Source organism: Cnephaeus nilssonii, assembly GCF_951640355.1.
Source record: "Cnephaeus nilssonii genome assembly, chromosome: 6".
NCBI lineage: Eukaryota > Metazoa > Chordata > Mammalia > Chiroptera > Vespertilionidae > Cnephaeus > Cnephaeus nilssonii.
Window position 1 is genome coordinate 14,452,234 of NC_137077.1, and position 23,561 is coordinate 14,475,794.

At 39.8% G+C, this 23,561-nt stretch overlaps 1 protein-coding gene across 1 annotated transcript in view; it reads right to left on the reverse strand.

The window, feature by feature from the left end:
• MYBPC1 (myosin binding protein C1) overlaps positions 1 to 13,218 on the reverse strand; it is a gene marked incomplete at both ends in the record, with an annotated part of 88,070 nt that extends 74,852 nt beyond the window's left edge. Inside the window, one exon of the mRNA XM_079775502.1 lies at positions 13,182 to 13,218. Within this exon, the coding sequence (XP_079631628.1) occupies positions 13,182 to 13,218 (37 nt within the window). The remainder of the gene's footprint in view (positions 1 to 13,181) is intronic.
• Between the last annotated feature and the right edge of the window lie 10,343 nt (positions 13,219 to 23,561).

The window sequence follows — 23,561 nt, forward strand, 5'->3', positions numbered from 1 at the left end:
CTTTGATCCTGTCTGGTTCACAGATATAGACTTTCCCTCTGCAACACTGAAATGCTTTCAAAGGGCTCGAGCTATTTATGGTGGATTTTTCCTATGACCACCTACTGTAAAAAGCACAGGTATGCCACCAATGGCAGGCCCGCACAGCGAGTGCCAGGGCATTCTAATTGATGGGCACTGGTGGCAGCTATTAAATAGACAGCCCACATGTGGCCTTCGTGCTGTTGCTGAAAGGCTAGGAACCCAGTAACTCCATTACTGGCCTCCAGTGCAGTCCGTTTCTGCTTCCAATGATCAAGGGACCCATGGTCAGTAAACTAAGGGGGGAAATTTGAAGTCTTAAGAGGCATTGACTTGCCTCTCCATATGTATGTGTCTCTACACCAAAATGATGTAAACAACCCAGCTCTCCTCTTGCCATGGGCTCACTGGCTCAATACATTGCCTGACCCGCTTAAAAATATCTTATGGGACCTCATACGCAATTTAATTTAGCTTTCTGAAAGCATGAAGGGCACAATTGCATCATATAATATGCTATGTTGTCATAGAAAAGACAGGAAGAACCTATAATAACAGTTATTACCCTTGAGTGGCAGGATTCTAGGTCTTTTTGTGGTTTTCTTTTTGTCACTTTTTTTTTTATATAAAATAAACATGCTAAAACCATCCTTTGGTAACTTGGGGTGCAGGCAAATATTGTATGTTATCCCTAATTATTATTTCTTATTCTTAGAGTGAAATTCTCGGTTTGAAATAAAATATGTAAATGCCTTATGTATTGCAAACATTATGATGAATAAGGCTCTGTCTGGCCAACTCCTGTTTTGTCACATTTGGTAGTGCAGAAAATTATCTTTCTTTTTAGAGTAAATATGTCATAAACACTGGCAGGTGCATCCCCTGCTGATAGTGGGGTCTGCACTCTGAACAAGTAGCAGTCTGGACTATATATGCCTTGACAACAGAACAGCGGTAAATGCTTTAATATAAAATATTGCTCAGCCCAGCTGGCATGGTTTAGTGATTTGAGTGTTGACCTATAAACCAGGAGATCATGGTTCGATTCCCGGTCAAGGCACATGCCTGGGTTGCAGCAATCCCCAGTGTATGGGGTGTGCAGGAGGCAGCTGATCAATGATTCTCTCTCATTATTGATGTTTCTATCTCTCTTCCCCTCTCCCTTCCTCTCTGAAATCAATAAAAATATATATTTTTAAAAATAAAATATTGTTCATGGGGGTGGCCATCACTCTTAGAGAAGTTTTGATTATATAAATTGTGTTACCAAAACAATCAGCAAACACAAATGATAATAATTTCTACTGGCTTATGCATCAGTGATATAGATTTTGGGCATAAATTATTGTTTAATCTAATGTTTTTATAGTTTTGTGCTTAATTTGTTTCCTGTTCTATTGATTCTACATTTTATACCTTGACACTTAAGGGAATTACACATTTTTTAGAGGCAATTCTATATTGATTTATAACAGTGATTCTATAAGTATAGTCTGGCATCCCCAAGAGCCCTCAAGACCCCTTTGGGGAGTCCATGAGGTCAAAACTATTTTTTAAAATAATGCTAAGACATTATTTGCCCTTTGCACTCACAATCTCACAAATATGCAGTAACCTTTCCATAGAATATATGTGTGAAGACATGATGCTCTGACAGCTAATATAAGTTGTGCTGTGTATTCTTGTGTTGTAAAATTTTTATCAATTTAAATTCCTAGTAGAGTAAATACTGATAGATATAATGAGCAAAATAAATGCTTTTTAATTTCCTTATTATCTATAATAATAAAAGCATAATATGCTAATTAGACCCAACATCCTTCCCAACGAAACTGGGGCTGCGAGGGAAGCCTGGGTCCTGGGTGCCAGAGGGAAGCCGGTGCCACAACTAGAGGAAGGAAGGCCTACTCTTGCAGAATTTCGTGCATCGGGCCTCTAGTCTATATATATATATGATCGGCCTCTCTATATATAAAAGTTTAATATGCTAAGTGTCCTAAGTTTCCTTCACTCCATCCAATGGGTTGCTATGAGGCACACTGACCACCAAGGGGCAGATGCTCAACGCAGGAGCTGCCAAGCTGAAGTGACTTGGCAGTGGTGGTTCTTGGGTGACGCACCCTGAAACCAGAGAGGAAGGAGCTGAGGATGCGGGGCCACACAATTCCACCTCAGGCCGTGGGTTATGTTGTTGCTGGGGCACTGTCAGCCCCTAATCTGGTTTACTGCACACTTGTGTTTACATTCCACACCCTGTAGGACAGCAACTTTGCAGAGTGCCCTCTCGCACTCTGGGACCCCTTGGGGGATGTCAGAGAGCCAGTTTCCGCCTGATCCCCAAAGGCCAGGCCGAGGGATCTCACCTGCCAGAGGGACCCTGCTCACTCCGCAGGTGCCTTTAGAGCCACGGAGCCACCCACGTGCAGCTGGCCGGGAAGGGACCATGGGAGGTTGGCTCCAGGGCGTGTCTGGCCCTTCGCGCCCAGTCCCACCTTGCCAGCCACCTTCTAATTAATTTCCTTTTAATGTGCATGAATCTGTGCACCAGGTCACTAGTTATAAATAATATAAAAGTGGACCTGGGACCAAAAAGTTTAAGAAATGTTTAGAATTTATTGCAAATCTTGTTAAAAAATATTTTGTATGTGTGCTTTTCTCTTTCTTTTAAATAAACATGTCATATGGCTCATTTAGGAATAATCTGTAGCCTTGATTAATAAAAGAAATAAAGCAGTCTAAGTCATAAATTGATTTGGGGGTAATAACCATTTTCCTAGTACAATAATAGTGACAAAAGGTCAATGTTATCTAGTACCACCTCTCCTCAGAACTCAGCTATCTAGCAACCTCACTTACTCAGACAACAGCTGCTGAGCAGCAAATTAAAAGGGTCTCCCAAGGGCAAAATGGATTTGTCTCAAGCTCCTCAAGCCCCTCAAGTTCTGAGCACTAAGAGCTCAAGTGCTTTACTGACAAGAGAAGCCCCTGACCCAGGTCCTCACTTGGTCTAGGAACTGGGAGGGACCAGGGTGAGGCAGGCCAGGTGCCCAGGGACTAACTTTTAAGGGGGCACTCACTCACAGGCACTGACACTGCTCTTGCACAACCCTGAGAGTGAGTGCCTCCTTAAATGTGATGTGTTAGGTACCCTGCAGACACTCCTTAGTGAGGCCCTACTCAACCAGATCAGTGACCTGGTCTGGGGTCCAGAGCAAACAACAAAGGGAAGACAAGGGCAGCTTCACATACTGACTGACAAAAGCAATAAAAGAAGACAGCAGCCTCCCAGCAAGGGATGAGACAGGAAAACTATGAAAAATTGGACACAAATTCTAAATACAAATAACACGAGCCCATTTAATACAAAAGCAAATAATTTGGGCTCTCAGGATTTCAGGTGGTACAATAACATACCTATAACTTAAGACAACGTTAAATTATATCCATTGAACTTTGTTTTTAAGAGCAAAGAGTAATTGACCTGGCTGGTGTACTCAGTGGTTATAGCATCAGCCTGAGCACCGAAGGATCATGGGTTTGATTTCTGAATGGCAGGTTCGATCCCCAGCAATGTGTCTCTCTCACATCGATGTCTCTCTCTCTCTCTCTCTCTCTCTCTCTCTCTCTCTCTCTCTCTCTCTCTCTCTCTCTCTCTCTCTCTCTCCCCTGCTCTTTCCCTCCCTTTCACTCTCCCTAAAAAGCAATGGGAAAAATATCCTCAGGTGAGGATAAAAAGAAAAAAAAGGGCGAGGAGCAATATATTACATTTTAGGCTTGTCGCTATCCAAATTGTTTGAAATAATAAGATTCAAGAATAAAAACCCATAGCTACCCAGAGAATCCAGCTATTCAGAATGATTCGATCCATTTAATCTGTATTCATTTACTGTGCGTATGTATTGCCAAAGACGATATTCTAAGGTTCTGAATAGATTAACTTAATTGTGCATCAAGTATGTAAAATTTCAGTGGCTCGTTATTCAGTTTGATGGAAGTTCACTGAATCCACAGGATTTATTTTCCTTCTCTCCTAGTCAGCTTGTTCTTAAGTCTTTCTAATTAGGAATGTTTCAACTCAAGATGTCATTCTACACAGGAAGAGGATTAAGATGTGGTTAGTATTACATTGCAACAAATAGCTTCTCACTATAAACATGGGGCTGGGTGAAAATAAGACCTTCTGCTAAGATCTGATGACTTGTCTCTTTCTCCCTATTCTTACATGCTTTAAAGTAAGAATCGAATGGGGGTTGAATGGCATAGTGGTGTGGGGGGACCTTTACCCAAATGGAAGAAGTTTAAAAACTTTGCACAGGTCCAAAGAAAATTATTACAAAAGTGATTTGAATTGTTAACAATTTCCTCGATTAGTCCCTTCTTATGCCTTTCCCGGGGGTCTGTTCCTCGGCTGACCATCACCACAACCATATCGCTCTTAGGTGGTTATAGGTTATCAGATAATTCCTTAAAGACCTTGCCCAAGGCATACTGGGCCTCACACTGGGTAACTTTTTAAAAATAGAGGAAGTACAGTGCCAATGCCAGGTGGGGTCATAAAAATAAAATTCCACAGCAGTAAACACACATTTTTAGTTATAAGCACTCAATCAATCACCCACCACATCCATATGTGAATCAAGGGGCGTTCTTTATGTGGTTATCACAGAAATAGTCAGACCCCCACCTGCAAAAAGCACCCCTGGTGCAGAGAGACATCTTAATGTCTAACAAACCCAGATATAGTGGCAGATCTAGTTACATGGTCAACTGTCCAGGGTGACTCCTTTACCTCCGTGGGAAAGGCCATGCCCCGCAATAATGTCACCTTCTGTCTAACAACTGGAGACCCCCAGCTGGACATGACACATTTCAGGTAACACAACAGAGGTTCTGGGAGTACAGAACTCTTATTTGATCCCTGGGTAAAAGCTAAGATGCTTCACCCGAGTTAAAAAAAAAAAAAAAGAAAAGCTTATGATGGTGCCAATGATGGCTAAGATAATAACAACAGCTCTTTTGTAATGTATTATGGATATTAACACAAGGTAAGGAAGTCAAATATCCTCAAAATTTATATTAAACGTGGCATTTAACACCTTTAACAGACAAGATTTCTCTAAGTTTGCTGCTTCAGAAGGAAAATGCAGTTCTTATTATGTACTAAGTCCTGTTCTGAGCTTTTTACCTGACCTATTTAATGCTTACAAAGACCCAGTGAGTTAGGTATTATTATTTTCGTCTACAGATGAGGTAACTAAGTACTTGGTACGACTGTACTTTGAACTGTCTAGAATATTCTATTAATAAATAGTATAATTTTTCATATCACTATGCTTAATAATTAATATTATTTATTTAATATGGATAAGAAGAAAGCCAAATGCATACTATATGCAAAACAACTCTAAAGATATCTAACTTAAAAATGAGAAATTAAAATGTAGAATTATACACATAGACACATTTTTAGTTATAAGCAGAAAATTCTGTTTCAAGATATATATAGTTTTATAGAAGGCAGAAACTAGTACCTAATACAAGCAAAGAATTCCTGAGACATTTAAAAAAAGATTTAATGCTATTTAGAGGAAGAATTAGATGATTTTGGAGAAAAAAAAATTTTAGCCCAGGTTCTTGTAAATGTACAGGACAAAAAAATTAATAAGACCAAATGATAAAATCTAACATCTGACATAATTTTATTAAATATGATTTTATTGATTTATAGAGAGGGAAGGGAAAGGGGGAGATAGAAACATTGATGATCATAAGCCTCCTGCACACCCGCTACGAGGGATTGAACCTGTAACCTGGGCATGTGCCCTGACTGGGAATCAAACCGGCAACCCTTTGGTGCATGGGGCAATGCTCAATCAACTGAGCCACAGCGGTCAGGCATATCAGACATAATTTTAGATGTTGTATTGAGGTGCCAACTAGGCCCATAAAAAGATTCCTAAGAGAGTATAAAAGGGCAAAAGTCTTATCAAAGTGGGTTTCAGACTTGAAAGACATAACGAAAGTCATATTGCAGGTAGTTTTTTGGAAACTCATTTTATTTTTATTTTTTAAATATATTTTTATTGATTTCAGAGAGGAAGGAAAGGGAGCGGGAGATAGAAACATCAATAGCCCTAGCTGGTTTGGCTCAGTAGATAGAGCGTCAGCCTGTGGACTGAAGGGTCCTAGGTTCTATTCCAGTTAATGGCACATGCCTGGGTTGCAGGCTTGATCCCAGTAGGGGGCGTGCAGGAGGCAGCCCATCAATGATTCTCTTTCAAAATTGATGTTTCTATCTCTCTCTCCCTCTCCCTTCCTCTCTGAAATCAATTTTTTTAAAAGTTTATTTAAAAAAATTATGAAACATCAATGATGAGAGAAAATCACCAATTGGCTGACTCCTGCCCACCCCACACCAGGGACTGAGTCTGCAACCTGGGCATGTGCCCTGGCCGGAATCAAACCATGACCTCCTGGTTCATAAGTCAATGCTCAATCACTGAGTGACACTGGCCGGGCATTTGTGCTCATTTTAGAGAGAGAAATAAGCATGTGAATAAATGATCCTGGTATTTCTCTTTGCCAAATCAACCACTTCACACCCCAATCTGATGGAATCCATGTAAAATTTGATGGAAATGCATATAAAAACACGGGAATAACCCGCCCCATGAATGCGAACATCCTGAAATGTTGTTTGTTGTGTATTTTTGTGGCTGTCCAAAATGAATGCACTCTTTGTAAATTACACCTGGGCCTATCTATGCAAAGAGACATGGTTCAATTTTTAGTTATAAGCAGAAAAGATCACTACTGATATTTTGAGGCCGTCCTTGTAAAAAGCTCTGGGGACAGAAGCCCTGTTTGCTCTGGTGATAAGACAATTTGCATACACATAGGAAATTAAATGATAAAGTTGCTTTTTCCGTTTCTTATTCCTTAAATATTATGCTTAGGAAACTGCTCTTGCACAAACAATAGCTACTTCATGGTGACCCTCACTCAGAACACCTATGATTCTGTGTATTTGAGTTTTCCTAGGGACACAACACGCTGAACCAACCAAGGACTCCTGCAGGAAAGAAATCTGTTCCCATCGCAAATGGACATAAAGTAAAAACAAAGAAAGAAGACATGGCCATCTCCCCTCGGCTACACACGGAGTGAAAAGTGTTCTGCTTATTTGTTATTGCTAGAGCTTTAATCCTGTTCTTTATTATCTAACACACCCAAGCATGTCTAGGGATGAGGTCTAGAATTACTCCAGAAGACACAGGCTGCCAAGAGTATTTTGTGTCTCTTAATATAGGTTTCATAGACTAATTAAGGGAGAGTGCAGACAAAAATAGCAATTATTAACATTAATAAAAATTCTTCTCTGTGTGTTTATCAAGAGCCTACAGATAAATTTTAAATTTAAAAAGTCACAAGAAATTTAAGCAAAAATAACCAAAAAGCTTTCTAGGGCTATAAAAACAATATCACTTATTTCCTTTCATAGCAGCCTCTTCCCTCAACTCTCTGAAGTTTAAAAAAGCATCTATTTGTTTACAGAAGTATTGCAAAAACATCATTTTATTTTTACTCAAAAAGTGACCATTTATCTTTGTGCCCTGTCGTGTTTTGGGCTTTTTTTGTGTTTTTGTTGTTGTTTTTTTTTTGTTTTGTTTTGTTTTTTGTGTGTGTGTGTGTGTGTGTGTTTTGTTTTGTTTTTTTAGAGACCTCAGTCTGGGTAATTTATTCCAATATTCATGTCAGATTCAGGGACTTGGCAATTGGTATAAATAAGAAAACTCTGCGAATTGTGTGTCCAGAGGAGTCTAAAAGAAAATGTTTCACCCTGGCAGGTTTGGCACAGTGGATAGAGCTTCGGCCCATGGACTGAAGCGTACCGGGTTCGATTCCGGTCAAGGGCACGATACCTCAATTCCAGGCTCCATCCCGGCCCTGGTAGGGGCACATACAGGAGGCAGCCAATCGATGTTTCTCTCTCACATCAATGTTTTTCCTCTCTCTGTCTCTCACCCTCCCTTCCACTCTCTCTAAAAATTAATGGAAAAATATCCTCAGGTGAAAATTAACAACAAAAATAATAAAAAAAAATTTTAAAAAATGTTTCATGGACAAAATAAAATGAGCCATTGAGAGAACAAAAGATTGCAAGTACCACACTTTTCCCTTTCTCTTGGGTCCCTCATACCCACCAGGGGCCAGAGGGCCTAACCTCGATCTCTGTTCATTTCAGGAACTTTCTTACCCCAACTTTGCTGCTGTTTGAAAGGTCTGGGGAGACTTCTGACTTACTGGATGAGAAGCAAGGATACAATTTGTTTTCCCAAGTTTTTTTAAAGTGATATATTTAGGGCGCTTGAGAGGAAAGAATTGGCCAGTCCTTTATTTATCTTCCTAACAGGTGCAATCCGCACAGTCATAAAATCAGGCTACTGAAAAAGAATGATTTTGCCAAGTATTAAGTCTCTCTCATGTGCATTTGCCCCAGAGTATTCCTTCTGAAAACAGATAGCTCAAACCTACACAGACCTCTCCAGTACAGCATGGCAATGTTTTTTCAGGGGGAAACATATTGTAGCATTCATTCATTCATACAACTTCTTTATTCCTCTTGCAAATCTTTCACTTGGCCTAAATAAACCATTTGAAGTAGAAGAATAGTTTAAATACCTCCTCTCTCTTCCCCTGTTCTTTCCCTTACTTCCTGCAAATGAACTTTTTCCCAATTTGAAGGAAAGGTAATATTTTATATATAAGATGAGGGTATTTTTTCCACTGCTTTTCAGAGAGTGAAAAGGAAGGAAGGAAGGAAGGAAGGAAGGAAGGAAGGAAGGAAGGAAGGAAGGAAGGAAGGAAGGAAGGAAGAAGAGAGAGAGAGCGAGAGAGCGAGAGAGAGAGAGAGAACAGAGAGAGACACACACACACATCGATTGATTGCCTCTCGCACTCATCCTGACCCAGGCTGGGGATCGAACCTGCAACCCAATACATTGCCCTTAACCCTGAATCGAACCTGAGACCCTTCACAGTGCACAGGCCGATGCTCTATCCACTAAGCCCCGCCAGCCAGGGAATAAGATGACTTTTCCAAAGATAAATTTGTTTTGGTGTTTGAAATAAGCCATCCGATGTCATGCAGGTAGATTTTCTGTCACCAGGCTTCCTTTTTCTGATGATGATTAAGCCTTGAGCCATGCTGAGAAATAGGCAAGAGGTAATGAATGCTGCTCTACATTGAGATAGTTTTGGGGCTTAGCAGAATTTTAAAATATGGCGAAATCTCTAGGGAACCAAGAAAGAAAGATATAGCAAACGAAAAAGTCTTATAGACTTTAAAAAAAAAAGGTTATTCTCCATTACCATGTCCCCACCTATTTCTACTGAAAAGGGCCAAGATAGATTAGCTAGATAGATATTGCATGATGATATAGCAAAAGAATCTAGTAACAATGCCATCCTTTGATTCTCAGAGTTAATAAGAATGATAACCTTAAAATTATGGTCATAAACTGAGTGATGTTTTTCTGTATGTTTGAGTTTTCAAGAAGAGATCCCACATGGCTGATGAAGGAATGACAGTGACTCCCCCAAGGTTTTTGAATGTTACACAAGCACCATAACAAGAACTTTGCCTTTTTCCTTTGTGTGCTTATGTTAAGTACATAAAATATAAAAGGGCCTGATAGGTCGTGTAACAGAAAGTGAAATTTGTGTTGAAGCCTCAACTTGGTGCTTTAGAGGAGCGTTTTTCTAGTAACTTTAGATTGTGACAGCAAACAGTTGTCTAAGTATGGTAGGGAACCGCTTTGTGGTTTTAATTATCACAAACTACAGAGATACCATTCTGAGGAATCTTTTGGGGGGTGGTGGTTAAGAGCCATTTGTAGCATTTTAAAACTATTAGAGAGCCTACCACAGAAGAAAGGCTTTTAGAATTTTCTAATTGCATGTTGATAAAATTACTTTTTGATAGGAAAAAAGAGAAGTTTCCAGCGAAAGGTAATTTTTTTAAAATCAACCCCAGGGCAATTAGTAAGGGCTTTTAAAATAGAGGCCATATTGAATATATCTCTCAAGTCCCAGCAACTGACTCCTAGTAACTGCTCAATTAAGGTTGATGCATGCATAAATGTATGTAAAGCATCCCCACAAATCTCGAGATTTTTTTCACATCCTCTCTCACCCTTAGAATAGGATAACTTAAAATTACCAGGCTTCAGGTTCTGCATGAATCCAAACTATAAGATCTAGAACTGGTGGTACAAATAATCCAGCTCTCCACAGAATAAATATACAATTTATAGTGGTTGACAGAAGGAATAGGAAGTGGCTGCTCCTTAAAAATAATACTGTCTTCCTCCAAAAAGGGTTAGTGAGTCATCCAGAATATTTTCAAGGGTCTAAACAAGGCCCATTAACTAATCACTTCCATCAGGGTTCCTTCTTGAGGGCCAAAGTTAGACCTGTACTTCTCCCTCCTCCTTAAAAGATCCAGCTCTCCCAAGACCCAACGTGAAGTTCCCAGAATTAGGCCACTGAAGGTTGGGAGGCAGTTGAGAGATACATCATTTGCAGCTTCAGGTGCTGAAAACTCAGCCTCTTTCAAAGAGTTGCCAGGTCCTCTTGGATCCTAGGAGGGCCAAACAGCCCATGTATTCGATCAAGAGTGACAGCAACTGGTCATGTCCTTCCTGGGCATGGCTGTCTGGGCTGGGGAAGAGGTAGTAAGACCTGCAGGGGCTGGAGGAACCTGTCTCTTGGGTAGTTTGAAATGACTCTGAAGAACTGGTTTGGAGGCAAGTTTTATTCTTGAGGCAAGTTTTTATCTTTCAGAGGGATGTTTACGTGGAATAAAACGAACCCCAGTAAAAATGAAATCAGTTAGGAAAAGGTACAAGAACCAGAATAGTTCCTGAACTGACATAGTCCTAACTCTTCTGATGGAAACAATATTAAAATGCACACATTTCCCCATGAAAACTCTTCAAGGTGCAGTTTCTTTAAGAATCAGTTCTAGACTGACGGATGTCAGAGGGGAAGGGGGTTGGGAGGGTCTGGATAAAAGAAGGTGGAGAGATTAGCCAAAGAACATATATGCATAGCCCATGGACACAGACAAGTGTGGTGAAGGTCAGGGGAGGGGTGAGGGGGGAGCTGGGCGGAAGTAGGCCAAGAGGGGAAAAAATGGGGAACATCTGTAATAGTGTCAATACTAAAATATATATTAATGCCAAAAAAAAAAAAAGAATCAGTCCCGCTGGTAATGATACAAATGCAAAAAATCCCTGTAATTCCTGAAAAGATTTTAAATATATCAGTAACCCTTTCTTTATCTCTATTCCCTGTCACCTAAATTTAAACTAACCAAAGAATGTATGAGTATAAAATTACTGTCCTGGGTCGGGGACTCCTACACAGAATATCAACAGTACTTTTATAGCAAAAGAAGATCATGAGGACTTTGGTATCTGTGTTACTTTAGTAAAAATATACATTTTTTGGGTGGTGAGGAGCTGAAGTTAAAGATATAGTTTCCTCTTTGTAAGCTCTAAAATTTCATTGTCTCTAAAAGTAGAATGGATCAGATTGAGTTGTCAGACAAAGTAAAAGTTTAGCAAACAGAATAATTTAATTAGCTTTATAGGCTCCATAGCCTGTCATCTTTTTTGTTTTTTCTTTAGTAGTTTCTCAGCCATTTTCAAGTGGGCTTCATGCAAATTCACCCACTAAGTGTGGGTTAGTTAAAACAATATTCTGTCCTCAGTCAGGAAACATAGAATGCATTTCATCCACATAAGCCTTGAAGAGGCTAGTCAAGTGACAGATCAAATAAAAAGGACACTTAATACGCATGTAAATCATTTGCATTACAAATAAGACACTTTAGTAGGGGTTGGACTCCCTGCCCGATAGTCAGGATTAAGTTCCCATATTAATGCATGCATTTGGTGTGGTTATTTCGGGTGGAAGACTTCATCCATCAATGCTCTACCAGCAAGTAAAGCCAACCTGTAAGCTGATCACCACAGCCTGTCAACACTGGTTACTTAATTACATAAAGAAAATATATTTCAAAGACTTTTGATAATTTGGTTCAATGTCTAGCATCTTTTCCAAGGTTCTTCATAATAATGGTTAAAAGCAGTTTTAAGAATTAAAAATGAAAAAACTAAATGCTATATTTTGCTCTTTGCTAATCTTTTTTTCAGCTTTTATTTGCAAAAGTCAAAAATAAAAATTCAATGAGCACTAATAAAGGCTCATATGAATAAAATAATATTTTATCAGATGTTTCCAAACTGAACTAAATGTAATTGTGCCGTTAATTTGTGCTTTTCATTAAGTCATTTTAGTAATTTCTGATTCCAATTTATTTATGTTACTAATTAGTAGTTAATCTTGATTGTTTTATAGAAAGGAGAAGCATTTCTTCTAATGAAGAATAGTTTCATATTTTCAGTTTAATTATTTTTAAAGGCTACATATTATGAAATTATCTACAATAAGACTCATTAAAAGCACAACCCATCAGTGATATTCAAAGTTTGTCTCTTTTATGCAGGTGTTTGATTTTCTTCCCACGCAAGAATTTAATGAATGAAGCTCCAAATGCACTAAAAGCAAAAAATGCCTGCATCTGTCTCTTCTAAAAAGTTTGCCCGTTGATAAAAACAACCAATCTGGAAACAGTGTCACCAATTCTTTTTTGAAATCTTGATCAAATCTACTAACCATTTTTTAAAAATTATATTCCAAGCTCTTCTCCACACACACACATTGCAAATACATAGTGAAAAATTTGTGATTCAACCTATGAAAGTACACTTGAAAAATGCAACTGGCTCACCACAAGCAACTAACATCCTCAAGTTACATGTAAAGGATCCCTTGTCATTGAATGATAAAATCACAATTTGAAACTTTCAGTCACTGTGCCTTCACAAACTATCATTGTCAGATATTTTCAAATTGGTATACTCTTCCTATATCTTTCCTCTGGTCTTTTTATTCTCAAGGGTCTTTTCCTGAAAGCAGTGTTTCTATTATTTTATAGTCTATTTAAGAAATTGGATTTGTTTAAAAATTAATACCAACATGAACATACTCTATTAAAAAGTACAGCAAAAAGGTTTATGGATGAGTCTTACCCTCCTTCTTAGCAGGTTCTGGGACAGGTTCAGGCATGGCCGCAGTAAAATGTTATTCTCCAAAGAGTTTGCTCCCCTCCAGTAAGAGATGACAGAAATCCCACGAGCAGTCGAGAGATGGTGCAGGTCAGTGTGACAAGCAGTTGGGGAGAAATCCTGTGCTTTTGTACTGCCTCTGAACTTCAATCATGTGGCACCGCCCCTTCTTCAGCACAAGGATGCTGGAACTTGACAGCTAGGAGGACCTTTCTCACATCTGTTGTCTGTACTCTGCTCTCTCGCCTATTGGAAGGAATCTCCTGTCCATCTCATGTGGCTGATGAGAACACCTCTACTTTCTAAATTCAGCTGCAGCCTCGTGCTCCTTCTTTCTCTCTCTCTCTCTCTCTTTTTTTCTCTGTCTAATGAAAGCCTGTCTCGACTCAGGAGTGCAAAAAGTTTGCCAGATGATTAAAAAAATTAATTTAATTAAAAATTAGAATATGTGAATCCAACATCTATCTTAATTTTTACTAAGGTTATAAAGAAAAAAAATCTCTGAATTAAGATGATCATTTTATGCTCCCATTAGATTTTTATTTTGTCAGTTCTTAATTATTAGATTTAAATTTTTTATTTTTTTGAGAGAAAGAAGAAAAAGAGAAAGAGAGAGAGAGAGAGAGAGAGAGAGAGACAACAATTTTTTGTTCCACTTATTTATACATTCATTGGTTGATTCTTATATGTGCCCTGACCAGGGATTGAACCCACAACTTTGGCATATCAGGACAATGCCCTAACCAACTGAGCTACCCGCCAGGGCCATTAATGATATATTGAAGTTAATTTGAATAGCAAAATTTCTATGTTGAATATCTTCTCTGATTTAATCCTCTAAGAATAGAAAAAGATTTCTATTAAGGAATACTTAGACTTTATATTTTCTCAAGAAACATCTTTTTAATGTTTTATATGCAGCCAGCATATAAAAGAATGAAGGAATGATACATGGTGCCACATGGATGAAGCTTGAGTACACGGTACCAACTGAAAGAAGGAAAACACAAAAGATCACCTACCATATAGTCCATTTATGTGAAATGCCCAGGGTGCTCAGAAAGTTGATTAGTGGTTGCCAGTGGCTGGGTGGAAGCGGAATTGGAAGTAACTACTAATAAATCTGAAGATACTTTTAGGAATGATTAAAATGTTCTGGGATTAGATTGTGATGATGGTTGTACAACTTGGTGAATATATTAAAAACCACTGAATTGTACATTTCAAAATTTATGGGGGCCTGGGTGACCTGGCTCAGTGTTGAGCGTAGACCTATGAACCAGGAGGTCACAGTTTGATTCCCAGTCAGGGCATATGCCCAGGAATATGCAGGAGGCAGCCAATCAATGATTCTCTCTCATCATTGATGTTTCTATCTCTCTCTTCCTCTCTGACATCAAGAAAAACATATTTAAAAATCTATACTAATAAAAGAGAAATATGTAAATTGACCATCACTTTGTGATGCCCACAGCCAATCAGGAATGAGTATGCAAATTAACCCAAAAAAAAAGATGGCGGCGGCCCTGCCCCTTGGCCACTCCGGGCCCCTGGACAGCGCACCTCCTCAGGGCCTCCCTGCCCTGCTCCACACCTGTCAACTGTCCTTGCAGCCTCCCTGTGGCCCAGACCCTGGCCTCAGAGGCAACCCTCTGGTGCCTGAGGTCATAGTTCCCTGTGTCTGGCGTCTCCCTCTACCCCACCCCTGCCCTGCTGCTCTGGTAAACAAAACCCTAGCAGCTCAATGCACAGTTAGAGCACCCCGGGAGCCCCGGGCCATGGAGGCAGCAGCAGGCAGCTCAACTTTGTTTTGAATAGATGAAAGAGGCCACCTATACAGTAACCCAAATTATCAGATCTCCCTCCTCCCTATCTCACCAAATCAAGAGGGGAGGGGCGATGGGCGTGGAGGGAGGGTGGGAGGGCAGGAGGCGGAGGGCAGAGGAGGAAGAGGATGAGGAAGGGGGCCAGTTGCGTCCCACTTGCACAATGGGAAAGTGAACCGCACTAGCGCACCCAACCTCTCCATTTTCCCTGCCTGCCTTGCTCCCCCCACCTCTTCCCCTCCGTGCCTCCCCGGGAGCACCAGCGCTGCACAGAGGAACTCTCTGGAGAAAAAGGGCGAGGAGGAAGCGGTGCCAGAGCGTGCAGGGCTTGCCACCACCGCCACCACTGCACAGGCTGCCGGAGCGAGCCTGCCGCGTGCCAGTAGCCAGGGGAAGGAAGGCCTATTCTTGCACAAATCTTCGTGCATCGGGCTTCTAGTAATAAATAAATAAATAAATAAATAAATAAATAAATAATAAAAAATATATGGGGCAAAGTCAGACAGACCAGTAGCCATTGTTTTGTTTCAAGACAGCAGACAGACACAGTAATCTAACTGAAGATATTGGTAGACTATCAGATTTGGCCACTTTCTCTCAAAAGTCTCCTGGAACTTCATGGAGAACTATGAGCTACCAAGTGATCAAACTAAAAAAGACACCTCACTTTCTTTATCCACATTCATGGCACCTCAGAGACCAGAACTAAAATTAGTTTATATATGAAAAGACTCCTTGAGTGCCTTTGTTGCCATGTGTTTTCAAGATCATGCTCAAGAGACTTGGATTGATTTGTAGGGAACCAGCCACCCTGTCTCATTTAATTTCCCTTGTGGCTGAGAGCGCAGCTGGTCAGACTTAGCTCTACCAAACTCTGTGCCAAGCTAACTTTTCATATAAGGATGGAAACTCAACTTAGAACTCAATAGCATCATGCTTTAGCTATGTGGGGGGCGGGGGAGGAGGAGAGCAGTCAGGAAGGTCAAGGACCATTTTCTACAAAGAAAGCCTTTTCTCAACCACGTAACGCCACTGATCCCATTGTTTTGCTTTTAAAATGATTTCCTTGCTCTTAGAGGCTAAACGTCAGCCAGAATACAGCATATTTTGTAATACTAAGTTAGATGTGCCTTGAAAAGAACAAAACCAAACATTCCTCCCTCACCCCCGAGTCTACCATGAGAGTATCAATTAATACATGAAGTAAACTAAAGAAGCTAGAATCTGAAGTCGGACCCTTGGGTTCTATTTCCGGACCTTCATTGATCAGCTGAGTTACTCTAAGAAAGATAAGGGGACTTTCTGGGGCTCAGTTTCCTTTTGTGTAAATTGAGGGGCATATAAAAATGACCTTTGGCCCTAGCTGGTTTGGCTTAATGGATAGAGTGTCAGCCTGCGGACTGAAGGGTCATGGGTTCGATTCTGGTCAAGGGCACATACCTCGGTTGCAGGCTCCCGGCCCTGGTCGGGGGCATGTGGGAGGCAACCAATTGATGTGTCTCTCTCACATCAGTGTTTCTCTCTGTCTCTCCCTCTCCCTTCTATTCTCTCTAAAAATCAATGGAAAAAATATCCTCAGGTGAGGATAAAAAAAAAAAAAAGCTTAAAAAAATTGATCTCTGTAGCCAATCGATGATTCTCTCTCATTATTGATGCCTCTATCTCTGTCACTCTCTCTCTTCCTTTCTGAAATCAATAAAATATATACTTTTAAATGATCCCTGAAGATCCTTCTAGATTTAACATAGTGATTCTACATGGGTAGGCCTAAAAAGGAATCATTTCTTCAGCATTCCCATAGCACTGAACACCACATATGACATGGACATAAGGACTGAGTGTCACATTGCAGAAGAATGTTTATAGTGATGGGCAGATTTCACGCATGCCACAAAAGAGGTGCCATGCCATCATTGGCCTCTGCAGAAACTCTGTTGGGTTTTTAATACACTGATCATTTTACTGAAGTGAACAAGTGCCAGGAGATATTGAAACCCATGGAGAAAATATTTTATGGCCTAGGGAACTTTTTGCTAAAAAGACAAAACTGCCCTAGCCTATTTGGCTCAGTGGATAGATCATTGGTCCAAGGACTGAAGGGTCCTGGGTTCGATTCTGGTCAAGGGCACATACCTAGGTTGCAGGCTCAATCCCTGGTCCCAGTCCGGGCATGTGTGAGAGGCACCCAACCCATGTGTCTCTCTCACATCCATGTGTCTCTCTGTTTCTCCCCCTCTCTTCCACTCTCTAAGAATCAATGGAAAAATATCCTCGGCTGAGGATTAACAACAACAAAAAGGCAAAACCTAATTGGAGGAATTGGAAGTATGAACAAATTCTAGGGAAATGATTATAGAGTGTATTCGATGGGTAAAGTAAAATTTTTCATCAGGGTAATACGTCGACATGAGAAATTTTTCAGGATTGTATCGTTTTAGGAGCACATAAACCCTATTTCAGATCTTACACATCCATCTAGAAGGTTGCAGACGCTTTATCTCCAACATGCCTCTCAGGGAGTGGGGAAAATGGTCAACAGGGCTCTTCTTTGTTTCCATTTTTAAATGCTTTATTGTCCCCCACCCTCCTTGGTGTTCTTTGGGATTAGAGTTGGCTGAATATTGCATGAACCCACAGAATAACAGCTAAATCAAGATAGAAGTCTTTCTGGATCCCATAAAGGAAATCCAAAAGTAACTAGTCTAGTCATTGTAGTGGGTCCACAGTGTCATCGGAAATCCACGTTCCTCCTTTCTTCTCTACCTACCGTCCTTCAGGTAACTTCATGGTCTAAAATGGCTGCTCGTGCTCATGTCATCACATCTACATTCCAGGCAGCAGAAAAAAAGAAGACTCACTTTCTTCATTTTAAGGAACCTTCTTTGAAGCCCCACACACAACGTCTAGTACATCTCACTGGCTAGAACTTGATCACATGGCCACAAAAGGACCTGGCAAATGTAGTCTTTTATTCTCAGTGGCAATGGGCTTCTGTTACCAAAGAGAATAAAGAGAATGGATGTTGGCTAGGCAAATACCAACTTCTAGCACATCTTTCAAAATAAAAACAATAATGTTCACTGCACCAAACAAAGAGTGCAGAGAAGTATAAATGTTAACCCTCACCCTCTCCTTAACCTTATCCTCACTTCAAAGTATGAATTAGGGATCCAAACGTGCTCTAACTTTCCTCTGTGTTCATATATACACATGCAAATATATATTCATACATAGGAAGTTCTTCATCGATTTTTATGTACATTACTCTTCAACTTGCTTTTCCCATTTAACCTGTCATAGACAGACATCCTCCATGTTAATATGTACTAGTATACGTATGTATGTATGTATGGGTGTGTGTGTGTGTGTGTGCATATAGCTGAATAATAATCATTCATGGACTGGATGCACCATAGTGTGCCATGTATTCTCAATTACTTCTCTTTTGATGGACATTCAGGTTGTTTCCAGTGTTTTGCCACCATAAATAACATCATAGACTATAAATTTATATAGATACTTTTAAATTAGTCAGAGATTAAAAGTGAACTTGCTGTTGTAGATGCAGTTCAAATCTTTATAGATTTTTGTTAGATTACTTTCCCAAAATGTTGCCTACTTAACAGGCCAATCAGCAATGTACAAGATTGCCCATTTTCTCATACCTTGTATGTGTTTTTTTAAAAGTTATCAACTTAATATGTTAGAAATGATTGGTCATTATTAACCATTTTTTCCAAAGATTAAGCAACATATCATGTTTATTGGTGATTTCTATTTTTTTTTGTTATTGCTTTTTTTCAAATACTTAATTTTTTTCTAGTGATATTAACTCTGTCTATAATATGTTTCCCCTTTTTTTGCCTTTTGATTTTATATTGCTTTTTTTTTGCCATAAATATTTTATTTCTTCAAATCTGTCCTTTTCCTCTTTAGCTTCTGGATTTTCTGTCTTACTTAAAAATGTCTCTCCACCCAGGGTTACTCAAATACTCGCTTAATTTTTTTTTCAAAGATTGATAAATATTTAAATATTTTTACTGTGTGAATTAGGGATCCAAACTTGGTTATTCTCCCCCGCCCCAGCTTAACAGGGAGTCATGCTAGCACCATTCCACTGACTTGAAATGTAACCCAGGGTTTAAGTTCCCATATAAATTTTAATCTATTTATAGATGCAGTATTCACATTTCACTCATCAGTGTGTTTATCTTCAGCCAATATCATACTATTTGGATTAATTAGCTTTACATTATATTTTAATATCTAATGGGGCAAGTCCCCCTCTCTGGCCTAAACGTTCAAAATTTTCTTTGCAATTCTCAATTTATGTTATTACTTGTAAAATTTAAATTCATTTTGTCAATTTCAGTAACCTGCTTCCAACAGAAAGGATATTCTAATTAAAATTATATAAATTGTTACATATTAATTCATAGATGATTGTCGTTTGATCATATTAATTTTTCTCATCTAAAAATATGTTTTGTCTCTCAAGTCAGATATTGTTTTGTAGTTTTTAATAACACTTTATAATTTTTCCCATTAAAATTCTATACCATTCATGTTAAATTTGTGCCTATGCATTCTATTTTTGTTACTATTTCAAATGAAATTCTTTTCTCCATTTCTATTTCTTATTGGTTACTAAGAGTATAAAGAAAAGCAATAAAATTTATTTTTATAATTATTTTGTATCTAGTGTTTGTTAGTAATGATTAGTGAATTTTATCAAATATATTTATATATATATTATTGTAATCATGTGCTTTTCTTCTTTGATTTGCTTATAAAATGAGTTACAGTATTTTGAAAAATTGCCAAACATTGGACAATCCTTGCCTTCCAGGTAATCCATTATATTATGGTGTCTTTATTATTTTATTAATATAATTCTGGATTTATTTGCTAATATTTTAGTTTATATATTTTTGCATTTATATATTGGTGAAATTATTCTATAACTTCTTTTTGTGCTATCTTTACCATGTAAGTTATGCTAGCATCATGAAATTGATTATAGATACTTGCTTTTTCTAATATTTAAAATAGTTGGAATAACAAGAAAACATGTTCTTTGAATTAACCTACCAAGCAATATAGAGACAGCCTTATAGATTAAGAGCAGGCAGACATCTCTGGAGGGAGTCATAGGGGAGGGGGTGGGATTAGTGGAGGGATTGAGCAAAAAAGAAAAAAAAAAGAGAAAGAACTGGACATGGACAACACTGTGGTGATTTGGGGGAAGATGGAGGGTGGAGGTAGAAGAGGGCATAGAGGGGATAAATGGTGATGGAAAAAATCCTATATAATAAAGAGGTAATATGCAAATTGACCATCACTCCAACACACAAGATGGCCACCCCCATGTGGACACAAGATGGCCACCACAAGATGGCTGGCAGGGGAGGGCAGTTGTAGGTGATAAGGCCAGCAGGGGGAGGGCAGTTGGGGGGGGGGACCCAGGCCAGCAGGGGAGGGCAGTTGGGAGGGACCAGGCCTGCAGGGGAGGACAGTTTTGGGGAACCAGGCCTGCAGGGGAGGGCAGTTGGGGGGGACCAGGCCTGCAGGGAAGGGAAGTTGGGGGCAATCGGGCTGGCAGGGGAGCAGTTAGGCATTGGTCAGGCCGCAGGGGAGTGGTTAGGGGGTGATCAGGCTGGCAGGCAGAAGCTGTTAGGGGCAATCAGGCAGGCAGGCAGGTGAGTGGCTGGGAGCCAGCAGTCCTGGATTGTGAGAGCTGACTGCCCGGGCAGTCAGACATCCCTCAAGGGGTCCCAGATTGGAGAGGGTGCAGGCTGGGCTGAGGGACAACCCCCGCCCCCATGCACGTATTTTGTGCACCGGGCCTCTAGTAAAGTAATAAAAAAATAAATGAATCTATATATATAAAACCCTAATACGCAAATAGACTGAACGGCAGAACAACCGAACAACCAAACAACCAAACAACCAAATAACTCGTGGCTATGATGTGCACTGACCACCAGGGGGTTTGCACGCAACATGGTGGGCATCAGTAGCAGGTGGCAGAGCGCAGAACATGGCGGGCATCGGCCACGGCAGGATGGTGGAGCAGGTGAGTGGGGGCTTCAAACCAAGGTGGGGCACTGGTCACTGTCATTGGGGCAAGCCTCTGGTGGTTACTGAAAATTCTTTGCTCCCGCGCGCCATGGTCCCTCCGGGCACTCACACCTGTTGCCAGTGCCTGCACCTGCTGCCACCACTGGAGCTGCTGCTCACACCCGCTGCCGGTGCCCAGCCCCGGACCTGATCACTCGGCGCTGTCAGTGGGTGCGAGCGGTGGCTGCTGGCCCCGATCGCCCCTGAGGGCTTCTCCACCTCCCCCTGCTCCTGAAGGGTGATTGGGGCAGCAGCCACCGCTCGCACCTGCTATGGCGCTGGCCCCAATCACTCCACGCCATCAGCGGGTAAGAGATGGGCCGGCGCCGTCAGCATGTGGGAGCAATGGCAGCAGGAGCAGGGCTGCCGGCAAACAGGGGATGGGGGTGGGGTGTGGGGGGCGCAGCAGGAGGGGCCGGGCAGGGGCACAGAATATGGGCCAACTGCAGCCTCGCGGCCCACAGTTCCTTTCAAGGTGCACAAATTCATGCACTGGGCCCCTAGTAAACAAATAAAAAGAAAAGATGTTCTTTAAAGATAACTAACACAATTATAAAACCATCTGGTTTGATCCATTTTTATTTTTCATTTTATTTTATTTTAAATCCTCACCCGAGGATATTTTTCCATTGGTTTTTAGAGAGAGTGGAAGGGAAGGGGGAGAGACACAGAGAGAGAAACATCGATGTGAGAGAAACACATGGGTTGGTTGCCTTTCCACACATGCCCCGACCAGGGCCTGGGTGGAGCCTGCAACTGAGGGACATGCCCTTGACTGGAATTGAACCTGGGACCCTTCAGTCCGTGGGCGGACACTCTATCCACTGAGCCAAACCAGCTAGGGCTGGTCTTATCCATTTTAATTCATAAATCTTTTAAAATATTTCCAATTTCTTCTTTAGGCGGTGAGATGTTCAGGATTTTTACTTCTTTTTAAATTACTTTAAAAATTATTTATTTTTCTAGATTTAGTAAGAATATTGTTGTATAAATGTTTTAATTTGTAATGCTTCGTATATCTGTGATTTTTATGCCCCATTTTTATTCCTAATAAATATTTTTATTTTCTCTTAATATGTTTTTGCTGAGTATAACTATTTTTATTGGTGTTTTGGAAGAACAAGTTTGTAGGTTTATTACATTTTCTTCTCATAACTTCTTTTGGTCAAATTTTTTGTTGTTTTTCTATGTTGAAGATTTAATTTAGACATTTTTAGCCTAGGACTGTAGCTGCATCCCATAGATTTTGCCTTAACCTACCAACCTTTGCATTAATTTATAAATAATCTTCAGTTTTATTTTTAATTTTCTTATTGATCCAGGAGTTATTTAAAAGGGATTTATTTCTTAATTTCTAAAAAATTAAGATTTCTTCATATTTTTAAATTAAATTTTTAGTGAGGTGAAATTTTCATCATACAAAATTAACCATCTTAAAGTGAACAATTCAGTGGCATTTAGTAAGTTCAGAATGTTGTATAACCACCACCTCTACCTACTTCCAAAACATTTTTATCATTCTAAAATGAATCCTGGTACCCAGTAATCAGTTACTCCCCATTCACCCCTCTGCCCAGGCCCTGGTAACCAACGTTATGTTTCCTGTCTCTGTGGATTTACCTATTCTGGACATTTCCTATAAATGGAATCATACAATATGTGCTCTTTGAGGCTAGAATATTCTGTCTGATATTGATACTGTTTCTTTCTTATAAGAAACTAGAGGCCCAGTGCATGAAATTTGTGCATGGGAGGGTCCCTAGGCCTGACCAGTGATCAGGGTTGATCGAGGCCTTCTGGCTGCCGGCTGGGGCCTTCCTTCGTTCCGCGCCGCCCCCTGGTGGTCAGCACACGTCATAGTGAGTGGTCAAACTCCCAAGGGGGCAATTTGCATATTAGCCTTTTATTATATGGGATAATATTCAACCATGAATAAATAAACTAACTGGTGGGAAAACCATTTCCCACCTAATATGCATTTTCAATAAAGTATTATTTTATGCTTAATAATAATTTATCAGTTAGTAATATATCTTTTGTTACTTTAATCAATTGTATACAAATAATGCTTATAACAATAACTTAATTCTGAATGTTTTAACACTACAAAGCCTTGTAGTCAGAAAAAAATGTTTTTTAAAAAATTTCTACTTAAATATATATTTTGAAGTAGAGAAATATAAGATGAAAAAAAATTTTAACACTTAAGGCCAGAAATTATATTAAATGGGAATAGAATTCTGTGAGGTAAATAGAATAAAAATATTTACTCAGGGAGAAATAAAATAACATTACATTTCCAGAGGTTAAAGAGCTTATTTATATACCTTTAATATATTATGTTGGGTATCATATCACTATGATATTTTTATTCCAGGGGAGATATTTAAAATGGTGA